The sequence below is a fragment of the Solenopsis invicta genome, chromosome 3 (genome assembly GCF_016802725.1).
Source record: "Solenopsis invicta isolate M01_SB chromosome 3, UNIL_Sinv_3.0, whole genome shotgun sequence".
NCBI lineage: Eukaryota > Metazoa > Arthropoda > Insecta > Hymenoptera > Formicidae > Solenopsis > Solenopsis invicta.
Genome location: NC_052666.1, coordinates 9,561,746 through 9,580,424, shown reverse-complemented (window position 1 = coordinate 9,580,424; position 18,679 = coordinate 9,561,746). Strand labels below are relative to the sequence as shown.

Genomic DNA, 18,679 nt, shown 5'->3' with positions numbered 1-18,679 from the left:
CTTTTTCAGAAAATATTATGTTCATAAGATTTTCTGTAAAAGATTTTATAAGTTCATCTTTCAAAAAATTTTTACATATTTTAAAAAGAAATTGGATCGATTTTGATTGCAATACATGTATTCGCGTTTCTACTGCTTGAAAGAATGCAGTGAAAGCATTAAATTCATGTAAAATATATTTTAAAAATAAAAAATACGCTTTTGCATCTACTTTACCTATTATGGCTAATAATTCTTCTCCAGTTTTACTTTTCTCACTGAAAACTTGTTCAACTAGGAAAAGTTCAATTGTATGCCAAGATTCCAAAAGTCTATCTATGCATTGATAATGGGAAAGGCAGCGTGTTTCACATAATTTTTTAAATTTTATATATTTATTTTCAAAGTTCAGACAAAATTCGCAGAAAATACCCGTACGTTTTGGACTGCTGTTAACATATTTAGCAATTCCTTTTATAAAATCATCGCAATAATCGGGTATCATTTTACATGCAGCACGAGCTGCTAACGCTGCGGAATGGCAAGGACACGAAAATGTTAATAAATTTGGACACAATTCTTTCAATTTTTTTTGGAACGATTTCTGTTTCCCAGTCATGACAGACGCATTATCGCATGACAAGGCAACAATATTTAAAAATGGTATTTTTAATCTCCACATTTCACATTTGAATGCGTTAGTTAACTTTTCCGCGCTGGAATCTTTGGCATCTATATCAATTAATTTTACTAGTTGCGTACAAACATCTAATGTCTCAAAATCTACGTATCTTACGAGGAAAGTCATCCATTTCTCATTTGTATTGTCAGACGTTTCATCTATGTATATGCTAAATTTCTGATTCTGAATGCTGTTCACGACACGTTCTCTCATCATTGGGTATAGTGCATTTGTAACAACATTTTTGCATTTTGTACGCCCATTGTCATTTTTTTCAACACATGTAGATTATCTGATAACTTCTGGAAAAATTCGAGAATGTGTTTTGCATTATAAAAAGGAATATTTAGATTAGCGATTAATGCTGCATATTTTATTTCAGCTTCTTTTGTACGTTGTTCAAATGGTAATTTATTATTTAATATACATACATGATTCTTTATCGGATTTATTCTTTTCAAAATCTTTACATTTATTTAAATGAGTTTTGGATTCTGCATGTCGTTCAATATGCGATAATCCACCTGATATACTTCCATATATATCGCAAATTGAACATAAAAATAAACTTTTATCGTGTGCCACTTCGCGTAACCAACATTTATATTCATCAATTTCTAACCATTTTGGCTGAAATGTTCTACACGTTGGTTGTAATTTATCATTATTATCTAATAAATTTCTTTTAAGTTTATTTGTATGACCCACAGAATCTGCATGTCTTGAAACATGTGCTGAATTGCATGACAAATTTTTATTGCATATACTGCAACGGTAGAGAGAACTGTCGGACGGAACTTTGCGTATCCAAAATTTATATCGATCATCAGAAAGCCAAGCCTCTGAGAAGCTTCTCTTTCCTTTTTTGATCGATTTGTCAGACATTTCCAATAGAGATAAATAATATATATAAATAGTATGTATAAATAATATATATATATAAAAAAAATATATATATAAATATTGAAGGTGTATGTCACAGAAAGAGATCAGGATCCTGTGGTTCGTCACTCCCACAGTATTTATCGAGTAAAGCCTTTTCTCTTTCCGAATATGTATGTGTATGAGGGTGTGTGTGTTGTGTAAAAATCAAAAGTACCTTTTTGGCCGTAAATATCTATTTGCCAGCTGAAGACAGCTCTGATCAGCAGCAAGATGTTGCGACCAAACAGATAAGAATGACCATAACGCATAAAAAACAATTGAAGAACAATATTTCAGAGCAGTGATGTCACATTTAGGCCGCGTCTCACTGTTACGTTGGTAAAAACACGTGCGGACCGCGCATTTATCGATGATCCGCGTCTCCACTATCATTGTTTAAGTTTCTGCGACAACGACAGACAACAATAAACAGCGATATGGCAGGTTAGTTATAAATATTTTATTATATTATTTAACAATTGAACATCAATACAATTAGATACGTTCAATCTATATTGATAAGTAGTTCTTGTAGACAAGATTGTGCCGTACAATAATTTAAAGAATAGAAAAATAAATCAAGAGGGGTTATGTATATTTCTACATGTCAAACAAATCTTTTACAAATAGATAGTATCAAGTTATGTAAATTTTTATAAATTGAATAACAATACAGAAAGTTATGACGAACTAAAGTTATTAATATTTTCCAGAGAGAAATAACTCGAATTCAACGATGTCTAATGGACATTGATTTGATGTACAAATTTTCGTTTTGACATCGAGTTTATTATTTCTTCTTGCTGAAATATGATTTTTATATATAATAAATACAAATTTTATATCAGTGAATTTAAAAAGAATTAAGAAAAAACAGGTTTATGTCATCATTTCTGATTTTATTTTGAAATGCAAAAAGATTTATTTTTCTAAGCAGTCCAAAACAAAAATCTTTTTACATCGTAAAATAAACTGAAAATTGACATAAATATATTTTTTTAATTCTTTTTGAGTTCTTTGGCATGTTATATGTTTTTATTTCATCACTATTAAAATCTCAGCGAGCTAATTAAATAAACGTTAAAACGATTTTTATATTGAATCCATGTCCATTCGACATCGATTTGACAAGTCATTTCTCTCTGGGATATATATTAATAATTTTAGTCCGTTATAACTTTCTGTACTGTTATTTAATTTATAACAATTTACATAGCTTGCATTATCTACTTGTATAATAAGTAAATTATTTAAACGAAATTTTTTATATTTTACGCCAACTTTGCTCTTAGTATGTGTGTGTGTGTGTGTGTGTGTTTTTATTACTACATAATATATTTATATATTTTCGTTAATTATTATTATTATTTACATATTTTTTAGATGAACAAAATCAAAAGACCATAAGTCTTAACAGACAAGGACCAGCATTAGTCCAACAAAGGCTCAAGTGGAGGGTATATTAAACATGCTGGTGCAAGGCTGGCAGGAAATGCAGCAGCAGCAGGGGCAACAGCAGCAGTAGCAGGAGCAACTGCAGCAGCAGCAGGAGCATCTGCAGCAGCAGCAGGAGCAACAGTTGTAACAACAACCGCAACAGGAGCGTCAGCAAAGTAACAATAATATTCATTACAATATTTATATGTATATATGTATAAAATGTTATTATATTTATTTATATTTATTTTTAGTCCGGCGTAATGGACTAGGGCATGGGCGTGCGCGTGCCCGCTGGTACAGACAGAGAGGTCTGTACCAGCCATACAGGGATAGAGGTGGAAAAGGAAGAGATGAAGGTAGAAGAGGAAAAGGAGAAATAAGAAGAGCAAGAAGAGAAGGAGAAAGAGGCAAGGTAGGAGGAAGAGGAAGGGGCGAAGAAGGAAGGTGAAGGAGAGAAGGAGGAAGAGGAAGGGATGGGGGACATATCAATTACATTTACGTATTAAATAAATGAATAGAAAATATTAAAATAAATATTACTGTCCTCTTATTTTATCCCTTATACACATATTTTTTAAACAGAAAATGTAAACATTCCTTTAATTTCAAAAAAGTTAATAAAAAACCTTGTCCGTAAAAATAGTATATTTTCATAACATCTTCTTCTGTCAGGACAATACCCGAACAGAGTGCGTAAAAGAAACTGTCCGTAACGATATTCTAGATAACATACAGAATGCAAAAAGAATTCAGGTTTGTCATTAATTCTGAATTTATTTTGTGACGCAAAAAGATTTCTTTTTCTGACTTTTCAGAAATAGCTTTTTGCATGTCAAAATGGACTCAAAATTGATGATATCAACTTGAATTTCAAAGAAATTTTTTTTTAGTTTTCTGTACTGTCAGGGGGGTGCTCGAAAAGAGTGCAAATATTTATTTTGGTCCGCAAGGACATCGCTCGAAAAGAGTGAAAACATTTCTGTTTTAAATTGATAAATTTAAACACGCAACACACACACACACACACACACACACACACACACACACACACACACTGAGGAAAATGTAAAAAATTTCTTTTGAAAGTGATATTTTATCAGTTACATTATTTTGCAATATTAACTAATTCCATTTCTTATATGACTAGTTAATATTGTAAAACAACATAGCTGATTAAATATTAATTTCAATTCTTATGATTATTACTTTCAAATAGATAAGAATTTTTTACATTTTCCTCCTCACGGAAGAGACCACCACCTTCTCGCGGTTTCCGTTGAGCAACACTATGTACGTTTTATGTAAATAAAATAAATGAAACAGGTAATATATAAAAAAAAATAATTTCAGTAATAGTCGATATTTATTTCATTAAAAAAAGTGAGCATAATTTTTTGTAACTTGACAGATACTTATTTTTATATATAAATAAAAAACGCGCATGGTGGCCAAAAGTGGAGTTAAATATATTAACATGTTTTAATTGCTGTATTAAGTTAGTGCGAGTAAATTATACAGTTACTTAAAAGCTTGCAGAAAAATAACCGATTCTTAAAGACGTCACCAGAATTACATTGAAGAATTTCGAGATTCGCAATCATGTTACAGCAACAGTAACAGCTATATGTTATTTCAGATCTGGAGTTGTCAAATTGACGAATGCGGCGCGCGACATTTCCCGATAGGATAATATTTATTAAATTACAAGACGGAATCTTGCATAAATATTGTAATCAGCAATTATGTAGTTGATCTTTTATAAAATAGATAATTGTTCAATTAATTTCAAAACAGTACCTCTACATCTGTTTTTGTAAATGGACTTATATAATTGCTTATTAAAATTTTTATGCAAGATTTCGTCATATAATTTAATAAATATGTCCTAATGAGATTTTCGTACTAACTTATATATAAATATGAATAATTCTAGGTTTATTAATAATTATACATCGCAAATAATTTTTTCTAGAATTATTCATATATATATATATATATATATATATATATATATATATATACGAGGTGTGTTCAAAAAGTATCGCGAATTTTGAATTTTCGCGGGTTACGTATATTCGAATTTCGATCTTTTTGTGGCGTTATGTTGGTACTCATGTCTCTCACTTATGCCGACAAGCTCGGCCATTTTGAATGTTCACTTAATTGTTGACAGCTGCTTTGCTTGCACGTGTTTTGGATCGTCTTCGATTTTTACCTATTCAAAAAAATGGATCAAAGAACCTGTATCAAATTTTGTGTGAAAAACGAAATTAAGTGCGCGGATGCATTCCGAATGTTGACTGTGGCATACGGAGAAGCTACCTTGGACCGAAGCAACGTTTATCGGTGGTACAAAATGTTCTCAGAAGGCCGAGAAGATGTGAACGACGAAGAGCGTGCCGGACGCCCGAGCACTTCAACAACAGACGAAAAAATTAATGAAGTGGAGAAAATGGTATTGGCCAATCGTCGAATCACCGTTAGAGAAGTTGCTGAGGACCTAAACATATCGATTGGCTCGTGCCATTCGATTTTTATCAATGATTTGGGCATGAGACGGGTCGCCGCGAAATTCGTACCAAAATTGCTCAATTGCGACCAAAAACAGCATCGCATGAACATTGCTAATGAGATGTTGGACTCTGTCCGCGACGACCCAAATTTGCTCCAGAGGGTCATAACTGGTGACGAATCGTGGGTTTATGGTTATGACGTGGAAACCAAAGCTCAATCATCTCAATGGAAGCTGCCGCACGAACCAAGACCGAAAAAAGCGCGCCAAGTTCGGTCGAATGTGAAAGTTTTGCTGACAGTTTTCTTCGATTGCAGGGGCGTGGTGCATCATGAGTTCTTGCCACAGGGTAGAACGGTCAATAAGGAATATTACCTGCAAGTTATGCGCAATTTGCGCGAAGCAATCCGCCAGAAACGCCCGGATTTGTGGAAGAACAAAAATTGGCTTTTGCACCACGATAACGCCCCTGCTCACACATCGTTGCTTGTGCGCGACTTTTTGGCCAAAAACAACACACTAATGATGCCGCAGCCACCGTATTCCCCAGATCTGGCCCCCTGTGACTTTTTCTTGTTCCCTAAACTGAAGAGGCCCATGAAAGGACGACGTTACGCTACGCTTGACGAGATAAAGACGGCATCGAAGGAGGAGCTGAACAAGATAAAAAAAAAATGATTTTTTGAAGTGCTTCGAAGATTGGAAACCGTTGGCACAAGTGTATAATATCTCATGGGGATTACTTTGAAGGGGACAAAATAGATATTCATGAATAAATAAATAATTTTTGAAAAAACACAAAATTCGCGATACTTTTTGAACACACCTCGTATATATCGCGCGTCGCCCCTGTGACTCTGCTTCACGAAAATCTAAAATCGTGCAGCTAAACGCCAAGAGCTGTGCTTGTAATACGAGAGAAAGAGAACGCTCAGGTCAGAAGAGGGTAGGTCGAGAAGGAGAGAGACCGCTCGAGAGAGAAAGAAACAGAAGGAATCCCCATTCGGCGCCTCGGCTGCTCGACGCAGGCCGATAAGTGGGGAGAAAGTGCTAGCGAGTGTTCTTTCTGGCAGCGGTGTGCTGCAAATCGGCGCATCAGCGGCGACTCTGCACGGAACTTCTCTCGGATGCGTATCTTCCTATCCTCGAGCGTATTCCCCCTTCTTAGGTTTATCACCCCTCCTCCTTCTATTCCTTTTGTTCGGGCCACCGAGGCTATCTCGTTTCGGTCCTTATTATTCGTATCTATTCTCACCGAGATGTAACATCTCATCTCAAAGCTGTGACACAAGTTTTGGTGCTTATTAGAGGTATTTTGTATGTAATTTTCGCTTCGGTTTATTTCCTTTTTCTCCCTTTTTTTGAATTTACATTAATTTATATAGGCGTTCTTTTACAATTTTATCTAATCTAATGACATTTTTTTTTTTTTATCGGGGGGAAAATGCTCATAGCACCTCAGGTTGGCTAGACCTGAGAGTGTGGGACTCGGGCTCGGGTACCTCGACGGCACTGCCGCTCGCGCGACAGAGACGACGGGGGCACCGGCCCGCCTACCTCACTAAAAACTCACCGAGCCCACCTCACCCCAGTGTGTGGAGGGGACCGGAAACCCGTGCAGGATACCGTCCGGTCCCCCCACAGGGGTTGGAGCCTGAAGCTCCCCGACGCGCCAGTTCGTCGAGTTGGGAGTCGGGCTTTGCTGGCCCAGCCGAGATACGTCAACTGAGTGGGCTTAGCCCGACCCCGGTGGTGCGGAGCGAGGCATCACGCACCCCCGCGCCCATTTAGAGCCATGAGGCCGCTCCCGACATGTCGCCGGTGCGAGCCCTACGCCCAGGGACGAGCGGTCGCCGCCGCCCGCCCCACCTCCTCCCGTCCACGGCGCTCCGTGGCCGGACCGGCCGCCGGGGGACTAACCTCGCCCGGCAACCGGCCCCATCAGCCTGGAACCCCGCCCCGCCACATCCCCCGAGCGCTGAGGGCAGAAACGGGACGGGGCCCGAGGAACGACGGATTTACCGCCGCTTCCCCTTGCCGAGGACGGGCGGCCCAGGAGAGGGCGTCATAGGCGCACCTTCCCCAGGCCTCACCCTCCCCGAGGCTCTACTCCCCTCCCCTCCCTCTGCGGGAGTGGAAGGGGGAGGGGTGAGAGCATCACCCTGGCCTCGGGGAGGGTCTCCTCCGACTTGCGGCTCGACACACTGGCAGCGTCTGAAACGCTGCCATCGTCGACCGCCTTCTCGACCCTATAGGTCTTGGCTGGCGGGGACTCAGCCCCGGACCCCGACGAGTCCGAGGGGGACCCCGGCAGCTCGACGTCGCCGGCTGAGGGGGACCCTTCTGCGGGAACCCCCCCAGCCGGGGACGCAACCCCGGAGACGGCAACCGGCCCCGCCGGCCCGCCGCCCCCAACGGCCTGAGTGCCGCGGGCAGCGCCGGCGTCCGGCGGGGACGGAGGCCGCTCCACCTCCATCTCGTCGCACCTCCCCCTATCCGGGAAGATGCGACGAGGCCCCCAGGGCGCCCTAGCCCTGGGGGGAATTTTGGGGCAGCCCGCCCCACCGGGCTGGTGGGCGGACGCCCTCCCCCTGGAGGCACACTCGGGACAGTGCGGCTGGTTCGCGCACTGAGCCCGAGTGTGGCCCTCGCTCCCACAATTGAAGCAGGCCCGGGCCCGGTCCGATAGACCGGGACACCGGTTCTGCGTATGGCCCTGAGCCAGGCAGCGGAAACAGCGCTGTGAAGGAGCCTTGAGCACCTCCACGCGCGCCGCCGCCCAGCCCAGGGCCACCCGCCCTGCCTTGGCGAGCTTCGCAGCCGCCGCGACCGGGCACTGCACGATGACAGAGCCCAAGCCGCGGCGACCGCGAATTATACCGCCCACCTTTATATCAATGGCGCTGCAGTCCCCTGCGCCGGCCACTGCCTCGGCCACCTCTTCCGGTGTCGCGGAGTCGAGGAATCCGGACACGCGGACCCCCACCCTCCGAAGAGGGCAGGTGATCCGAACGCCCGGACCCCCCGCCACGCGCGACATCTCAGCCGCCAGGCGTTCGGCCGCCGGACGGCTGTTCCTACCGGGGAACTCCAACAAGAGTCCCCCCATCTGGGAGACCCTGACGTTGGGGCCCACGCCCTGAGGGAAGTAATCCCTCAGGTTAATGGCCGATGTGGCCTTTTTTATTACCCCCGATAGGGAGGCGACGTCCCGGTCCACCGCTACCGAGATCACGGAGGACCTCGGGACCCGCCTCCCCACCTTTGCCGAGGCAGTGGTCCCCGCCTTGCTCGGCGGTACCGGCCCACCCCCTGAACCCCCCGACTTTTTCCCCTCTTTCTTCTTTTTGCCGGGCCGTGGCCCCGGCGAGGGGGGACGCGATAACCTCGCAGCCCCCGCCGGCGCCCCAGCACCAACGGCGGCCGGGGAGGGCACAATCTCGGCCGCCTTTAGAGGGTGCAGGGGCGGAAGCCGGCTTCTTCGCCGGCGCCCTCCCCGTTGTAGCAGCCCTCCTCTTCTCTTTCTTGCCCACCACGGCCGCCCACCCCGGCCCGTCCGAAGACGGAGCCGGTGCAGACGGTGCCCATGGCCCTGTAAGCCAGGGTCATAACGGCCTCCCGAGCGAGATGTGTGCATCTCTTCATTTGCCCGGACAGGGCACCATGCATGCCGCGACCAGAGTCGAGGCCGGTGCACCTTGCCCGGGCTTTCTCCACCTCGAGCAGCCACCCGTCGGCCAGACCGGCCAGATCGGTCGTGGTGCTACGGTGAATAACCCCGATCTGCCTGTCCAGCTCCCGACGTTGGTCGGGAGTGAACAGGGTCGGGGGATCTTTATACGCTGCCGCGGCCGCCTATCGAACCTCCACCGTGAATACTCGCCCTCCGACTCAGAGCTATCGCGTATCACGTTAGCCCTGAGTCGTCGGGCCCTAAATACTTCCAGGGGCACCCCCTGGAGGCGGTCCTCGATGTCTGCCCCGTCCGGGAGCGGAGACGGAGACCTGAAAGGCCCCGTCCCGTCCAGACGGGGACGGCCACGTGCCCGCTTCCTCCCGCGCTGTTCCCCGGATTCGGCGGGATGCCCCGGGATATCCGGGGTCACCACCACCTCCTCCGAGGGCTCAGCCGGAGGAGCGACCGGCTCCCTGGGGCCCCCGGTCACTACATCCTCCTCCTCCTCCTCGGACCGATCCATGTCCTCGGAGGCGCCACGGGTAGGCTCACCGGGTGAGTCATCCTCACCCTCGCCCCCCAGGCCACCTCCGCGGATGCGGATCGGCGAGCGCGAGCGCGATCGGCGCGCATCCATGCCTCCGCCAGGCCGCCCGGCTTCCGCCGCACGGCGTCCGCCGGACAACCGGTCCGGAGACAAGGAGCGCGAGCGACGCTCCCCGCCACCGAGGCCCCGTCCACCGATGTCCGCCTCGCGGCGTCCACCGGGTGACTGGCCCGAACTCTCCTGGGTGGGGGCATGGGGGCCTCGGCCTTGTCGGCCGGCTCCACCCTAGGCCTCCCACCAGGCGGTGCGGCGTTCCCCGGTGCCCGAGGCGGGGGCCGCGGCCGGTTTGGCCGGCTCAACCCCGCACTCGTCATCCGAGGACGAGATATGCACGCCGTACTGCGATTCGGAGGAGGAGTCATCTCTCTGAGAATCGCTGTTTTCTTCAGAGGAGCCGAGGTCGTCGCTGTCCCAGTATAGCTCTTTGTCTATCTGCTCCAGCGCCCGCAGCTCCCTGGGAGTCGCCCGGTCCACGTCGGGCCCGTAGCGCTCACGCAGTTGCGCGAGACGCGCCGAGCGCGCCGCAGAGCGGGGGTCTCCCTCACCGGTTCCCACAGTCGCCCTGTAGTCGGCGGAGCCTGTGGGCACTCCGCGCGACCGCCCGTCGCTCGATGTCGACAGGGGGGGGGCCCGGGACACTAGCCCCCCCCGTGCCGGCCCTGGGGTGTCCGTTCACCCCTGGGCGGTAACTTGTCTTTTCCGTCGGCCACGTAATTTCATAGTGGGGTCTTATTTATCGAGGGGAACCCCACCCTCGCCCCGGGGCCTACTCGGGCCGACGTCCGGGGACCGTCGGCCCGAGGCCGTCATGGACGACGAGTCAAACCGAAGGGCGGGGGACGGCCCGGGAGGCCCCGGACGAGCGCAAGCACCCGCCAGGGACCACCCCGGACCGGCACCCCCACTCGGGCAGCACGCTGCCGACCAACTAGAGAAGCTGGCGTCCGAGACACGGAGCGCCGCCCCGCTGTTACACGGAGCGACACCCCGCGCCACAGACGCCACCCTTGGATTTTTTATAGAGGTTTACTCCTCGCAGCCCGGGCGGTGAGACCCAGGCTACCGGTCCGTCCTGCACGTAATTTCAGCACGTGACGGATTACGGTATACCAGCTGGGTCGCCAGGGTGGCTGAAGTCCCTGAGTCTACGGCCTACGAGAGACCGCAGACCCCCTAGCGAGCTCGGGAACCGCAGGAACGCCAATTCCTGTATCTGGAGTCGTTGCAGAGCCTCGGGAGGCTCCGAAACGACTCCAGACCCCTACGGGATAATCTAATGACTTGTACAGCTTCCATTTTTATTTTTATTTATTTATTTATTTTATTTTTTATTGATTTGCACCTTTTTTAATTATTTAATTTTTATGGTTGTTTGCCACAAGTTTTAAAGTCATCATTTTAACATCTTTCTCTTATTTACTTATTTATTTGTTAGCAACCAATTATGTGGTTTCACAAAACTCTTGTCTCAGCACGCGCTCTGTGAGGTCTTTCATAATATTATTATTCTAAGACGTTGTAGTAAGATGTACACCACGGTTTTGCACAATCTCTATCTATTCGGTAACTTGTTTTCATTTCTTATTTCTGTTCTTTATTTGTTTATTGTGATAAATTCATATCTTAATTAGTGCGATTGTTGTTTTATAGACTTGTATTATCACTGAGGAAGACCGTCATTAAAGGTTGAAACGTTTGCCTGACATTGGAGATTTTTGTTATTTATTTGCACCTAACATCCTGCGTGGCTCTTGAGCTCACTTTTCTCTAATTTAATTTATCCCTTTTTTATTTCACCCCCTACATTAAAAGTGGGATTGTAAAGTGAATCCGCCATATGCAGTAATTATAAACACAATGAGTAAAGCTCAGTTATTAAAATACAGTCATGAGAAAAGCGCGGATAAACTGTGGAGCCTGATCAAAAACAATGGCTGCTGAACAGAGCAATTAAAAGCGAGATCGTTATGTGAGTTAAGGCCATGGCACATAGGAATACTTAAGACGTAAGACGGTAAAACTTTACAAAAAGTACAGTCTCTGACGACCTTGACCTTGACATATGTTATCAATAGAAAGGTACTGAGTGACATACAAAAGGTTTTAGGTAATGCTCACGTCTTATTAAAAAAATATTATCAGAGAAAGAAAAAATAGTTTTTCTTAATTATTTCAGCAAATATTCATTTTATAAAAAAATGTGTTAAATAAAAAATTAAGCTTGTGATAAGCTCTAAAAATAAGGTTTTATACATATTTTACCTAACTCCAATACTTTAGGAGTTATAATCAAAAAAACCATTTTAAAAAAACTCTGACAAATTCAAATTTTTCATGTTGTACAGAGAACGCGTTGGCGGGGGAGAGGCTTCGCCCCTCCCCCTGCACCTCCTCCCCGTATTTTTTCTAACGTAACCCACCCCGTCTCAGTGAGTCCACTAATAACGTGATGGATGCGGGAAAGGGTGGGCCATAATTTCAAATCAAACATCGCAACATGGTCAATTAGATAAACTAGATCAAATTACAACTAAAATAGGATTAGATTGGGTTAGAAAAACTATGGGGAGGGGCGAAGCCCCTCCCCCGCCCAAGCATCTACATTTCACGCAAAACTACTCAAACTAAAAAAAAATTATTTTAAAACAATTTTTCTACTATAACAACTACGGTATCGAAGTTAGATAAAATATGCATATAACTTTTTTTATAGAACTTATCAGCTTTATTTTTTGTTTGACACATTTTTTTGTAAAATGAATATTTTCTGAAATAAGTAAGAAAAACTGTTTTTTTTTCTGTAATGACATTTTTTTAATAAGACCCCATTAAACACAATTATAAAACAATTATATTAGCTTAATGAAACAGAAAGCAACGGCAATATAACGTGTGTTACATAAAACTTGCATGTTAGTTTTAATTTCCCACTCATACGAAATTGCAGTTATATAACATCCATATAACGTGTTACTAAAACGTTATATTAATTGAAACCAAACATTTATATAACAATTTTATAAATTTATTTTAATGTAATATAAATGTAGTATAAGTTGTTACTTTGTTATATAATTATTATATGATAATAAGGTAACTGTTGTATTTGAATTTACTAATGCCTTATTTCAGCTTATCACACATTGTTAAAAATACACACAACAATACAAAACAGCTTATAACACATTGTTAAAAATACACACAAAAATATAAAACATTGTTACATGTAATATATATTAGACATAGAAAAAAAATAATTATATTTATTAAAACAGAATACAATAATGTAAACGTAATAAATGTTTAATTTACAAAAAAATATCTCTTGTGTCCTTTTCCCTTTTTGTTAAAAGAGATTTAATTTGAATTATAATTTTAATTTATGTTCAAGAGTAAATAACAATACAAAATATTATTTACATGTAAAAATATATAATTTTATGTGGAACATCGTTCCACACACACGTCACATTGGAAAAAGAATCAGAACGAGTATTCGTCCCCAAATTACAACAAGCAACGATTTTCCTTAAAATCTCACTGAAGTGTGAGCTAGTGAGTCGGCCGCGATGACGTCTAGATATAACACCTGTAGCTGCATTCGACTCACGAGAAGGTCTCCAGCGGCGCAGCCACCTAGCGGTGATGCCAGCACTCACTTGTTTGCGTGGAGTCTTATACACACGGCGGGACCGCATAGCGGCTGTGCACACGCTCGCTTGTTTTGTCGTATGTTGTGACGGTTGGTGACCGAGCCGCAACATTACGAGGTGTGATCAAAAAGTAAGGTGACTTTTTGAATTTCACGCGCTCTGTACACTCTAATTTCAAAATTTTTTTTTTTTGTGTTGGTACACTCATCACGATCATATGTTCACAGTTTTGACTATATAGCATGTGTTGTTTTTATGTGAGAGGCATAAAGGTTAGATTCGTGTTTGCGTGCTCGGCGATTTTTTGCTGTTGAAAATAATGGAGCAGAGAGTTTGTATTAATTTTTGTGTAAAAAATGGTATTAAGTGTTCAAAAACTCTTGAAATGTTGACAGTGGCGTACGGTGAGTCAACTTTGAGCAAAAAAAATGTTTATAAATGGTATAAGTTATTCCAAGAGGGCCGAGAAAATGTTAACGATGAACCTCGCTCTGGACGCCCCAGCACGTCAAAAACCGACGAAAATGTTCAGGAAGTGAAAGAAATTGTGTTGAAAAATCGTCGAATCACGATTAGAGAAATAGCTGATGATCTTAACATATCGTTTGGATCATGCCAATCAATTTTAACGGGTGTTTTGGGTATGACACGTGTGTCAGCGAAATTCGTCGTTACTAGTGAGTACCTTTTTGGCCAAAAACAATACTATCATCATGCCTCAGCCACCGTATTCACCAGACTTGGCCCCCTGTGACTTTTTCCTCTTCCCAAAATTGAAAAAGCCTATGAAAGGACGAAGATTTGCGACGATTGAGGAGATTAAGGCTGTATCGCTGGAGAAGCTCAAGGCAATACCCAAAAGTGCATTTCAGAAATGTTTTGACGACTGGAAAAAGCGCTGGCACAAATGCATTGTATCAGAGGGGGATTATTTTGAAGGGGATAACATAATTTTGGATGAATAAATGAATATTTTTTTATAAAAATGAAAAGTCACCTTACTTTTTGATCACACCTCGTATATACATTCATATAATTAATGAACATTGTAAAATACCTAATTAATGATAGAATATATATAATCATATTTTTTAATAAAATTAAAAAAAGCAAAGTCTAAAGAAAAATTTGTTAGAAATTTAATATTCTAATTAACTTGGAATACCTTTTACTGTGGTGTATAATAGTCTAATCAATATTAATGAATAAATTATTTTACGAAATAATGTACCGAGCAGTAAATATTAAATGACGTAAAAATGTATATTTTTTTCAAAAACTTTTAAATATACCTTAAAATATTTATTGCCCAGTGAATAATAAATGTGTATTGACAGAACTTTTTGTAAACATTTTCTTTAAAAAAATTTTTTATGATGAAAATTTTTAAAAATTAAAATCAATTTTTGTGATCCTGTAAAAATTATAAATGGCAATAAGACAAATACAAAGGTTTTTCTGTAATTTTTTAATAAAATCATTATTGATCGAGTTGTAAAGCGATAATTAAATTGATAGATTACAGAAGAGCGTACATTAGTTTATATATACAGTTTAGAGATAAACTAAGTAAATACCTAAACTAATAATAAAATTAATTTTTTTTTAACTTTTAATTTTATTCCACGAAAGGGCAAAGACATTATTATTTTATTTGTAAGTTGATTTCTTCTAGGATACTAAAATTACCAAGAATATTATAGATACTGAAAATATCCAATTAATCAAAGAGATAGTGACGTTGCATTAAGGAGGTTCATCTGGTACGTAGTACGTCAAGCGAGAAACACGTTCAACTTTGACTTGACTAGCGCAGTATGCTGACTAGATTTGGCAACGTCGCGTACACATGAGAACGCACACTCACACGCGTATACATAAAGCTTTTATTTATATTTATAAATGCAATAGTTGTCGCATAATATTATAAAACAATGAGTGAAAATCTGAAAAAGAAATTTTTCTGGAAAGGAAAACGTGTGACCGAAAAAGTATACAATTCAAGAATACGGTTACAAAACGTCGGTAAAAATTTGAGAAATATTTATGGCTGTCGAAATAAGGTATCTGATAACCTCAAAGAATGTGAAACTGGCGAAAGCGAATTCGGCCAACTTGAGGGAAGGCGTATCGTAGATTTGAAAACCCTCGCAAAAGAATTGTTTTGCAAAAAATGTGATGCGATGGTTTCTCTGCTCGATACTGTGGAAGAAACACGAGTCGGGTTGGCTTCGATGTTTTCTGTCAAATGTCGGAGTTGCATGACAATCATACGAGTTGCTACAGATAAAAAGCATGCGACATCAAAAGAAAATAAGCAGGGTAGGCAGATTGCCCACTACGATGTCAATACCAGAGGAGCAATGGGTAATTTAATTTGTCTAATAAATATTCAAACCAATATTATGTAGCAGTGTAAATGTTTTTTCTATGCATTTCAGGGACTTTGAACGCAGGCATAGGTAATACACATCTGAATAAATTATTGGCTTCTTTAAACATTCCTTTATATCATCCGAATACTTACAAAACACATGAGAAAGAAGTAGGTTGTGTTGTTGAGAAGATGGCTCAGGACAGCTGCATAAGAGCAACTGTTATGGAAAGAGAACTTACAATTAAAAATATCGATAAGATTAAAGAACTATTGTAAGCAATTTATTGTGATGCAGTACATTTTCATTTTTTTCTTCGATATAACTATATACATTTTTAGTTTTTTTCATTTCAAGATCAATTTTTATACACTTAATTTTTATTCTTTTTATTTAATCACTATATTTATATTTGGCCTGTTACATGTACAAAATGTACATGTAAGTTGTGTGCACTATGAGATCAATTTATATACTCACAAACTATTTTCTATTAACTTTTAACGTTTATACATGTTTATATATATATATATATATATATATATATATATATATATATATATATATATGCGTTTCTCGATCAAGAGTTGCAATAATCAATTGCCATACATTAGAGTTTCAATCTTTGTTATATCTGATATCTACATGTACAGTATATGTCATTTTTCGACGAATTTTGTGAATTGATAACTACTGTTATAATGTTGTATTATAAAAAATAACATTACTTTTTCTACCTATTTATACGTGTATGTACAACTTATGTATCATGGTGTATAAAAATTTATAACAAATAATGTTAATCTGAAAGAATTTCTTATTTCCCTCAATCACCATTATTTCGTTTCCCTTTCAGACCGGTTCATTTAAAATCCAATTTTATCTTTCCTACTTTACCTGGTGTATATGAAATAAATACACCTATTTCATTAGAGAATACAGTGCGAATTGCTGCTTCATTTGATATGGGATGGTCAACTAGAGGTACTGGACGTAATTATGACAGCCTCACTGGTTCAGCTGCACTCATTGGATTATTTACCCAAAAAGTTCTTTCTTATACTTCGCTAAATCGCAAATGTCGAATGTGTGATCGTGGACATGACCCCGAAGATCATGATTGCAGACGCAATTTCGAGGGTAGTGCAAAAGCTATGGAACCCAAAGCCGCTGCACAACTAGCTACAGACAATAAAATTTTTCAGGCATGTTATGTTGAATTGGGTATCGTAATTAGTGACAATGATAGTAGCTCCATTTCAGCTATGCGTGCAGCTAGTTGTCATGAAATTATAAAACATGCTGATAAAAACCATACAAGTAAAGGTGTGACAAATGAACTCTATAAATTAAAAAAAAATCACAAAGAACTCACTGGAGTTGCAATAAAACATATTCAACGATGTTTTGCATACTGTATGGCTCAGAATGTAGGCGATGCTGCGGGAATGGCTAAGGCTATAAAAAACATACCATATCATTGTTTCAATCAACATGCTAATTGCGGAACTTGGTGCGGTTATCATAAAAATCCGGAAACTTACAAACATTCCTCTATAGGCGAAGGTTTTCATAATGAAAATCTGTTTGAAGCATTGAAATGTTTGTTTGATGTTCTTGCGAGTAAAACTGAGAGGTTTGTAGCCGGAGTTTCTAGTAATGCCAACGAAAGCTTAAATTCAATTATAGCTAGCAAAGCACCGAAGTCCCGCTTTTATGGGACGTCAACGTCGGGCGATTATAGACTAGCTTGTGCAATTAATAAAAAAAATGATGGAGAAGAGTACGTAGCCCAATTAGCACAAAAATTATCTTTATCCCCCGGAAAACATACTACAAAATACGGAAATACAATAGCCTCAAATGCTCGCAAAAGATATTTAAGATCATCAACTCGAGATTTTAAAAAAAGGCGCATTTTACTTAAAAAAATGAAGACTCAGTTATGACATAGAAAAGAATTTTCAGAAGGCCCTGAAACATATCAATCAGATATGGCACTCTTAAACTCTGATATACCTACTATAGTTGAAATACCTAATAATCTTTCACTTCCTATTATAGTTTTCTTTGATTTGGAAACTGGGGGTTTTTCTAAGACAGCAGATATTTTGCAAATCGCCGCTAAACACGAGACATCAACTTTTTCCATTTATATTAACTCAACTCAAAAAATTGACGAGAGAGCAAGCCAGGTTACCGGCTTACGAATCGTCGCAGGGCAGTTACAATATCGTAATAATTCAGTTACATCATTTCCCTTATCTGAGGCCATGCAACAATTCTATAAGTTTTTGAGTGGTTTTCACAAACAATGTATTTTAGTTGCGCATAACTGCAAATTTGATTATCCAAGATTATTGGCAGCTATTCAGAAAACTTTTCTGATTGATCATTTTAAAACTGTGTTACATGGTTTTTGTGATACGTTGCCGATTATAAAAAAATGTACAGGACTAACAGGAAAGGGTGAAAATAAATTAGAGCAATTAGCAAGTAATTTACAAATATCAACTACCGATGCGCATAACGCTATTAATGATGTTATAATTCTAGAACAAATAATAATCAAATTGGGCATTCCAAATCAGAACATACTAGAAAGCACTTTAACCTGGAACCAGGCAATTGAGAAAAAAGCTTTCCATGATAATTTACCCAATGCTCTAAAGAAATTGAGTGTATTAAGCACTTGCACTTCACTTGCTACGAGAAAAAAATTAATTGCTGCCAATATTTCGTATGATTTAATATTAGATTCTTTTAAGCAACATAAATTAATAGGATTGCTCAATCTTTTTGGCGAGGATGAAAATGGGATTGTGCGAGTT

The 18,679-nt window shown here is 41.0% G+C and overlaps 3 protein-coding genes across 3 annotated transcripts in view; all 3 read left to right on the top strand.

The window, feature by feature from the left end:
- Positions 1 to 18,679, top strand: part of LOC120357042 (protein GVQW3-like) — a 240,672-nt gene that overhangs the window by 184,820 nt on the left and 37,173 nt on the right. The window lies entirely within an intron of this gene.
- Positions 15,193 to 16,376, top strand: LOC120357045. The gene is made up of 2 exons (XM_039446394.1): positions 15,193 to 15,840; positions 15,915 to 16,376. Exons 1-2 carry the CDS (start codon positions 15,408 to 15,410, stop codon positions 16,124 to 16,126), a joined length of 645 nt encoding a protein of 214 aa, XP_039302328.1. The 5' UTR covers positions 15,193 to 15,407; the 3' UTR covers positions 16,127 to 16,376.
- LOC120357356 lies at positions 16,814 to 17,797 on the top strand. The gene has a single exon (XM_039447532.1). It carries the CDS (start codon positions 16,814 to 16,816, stop codon positions 17,795 to 17,797), a length of 984 nt encoding a protein of 327 aa, XP_039303466.1.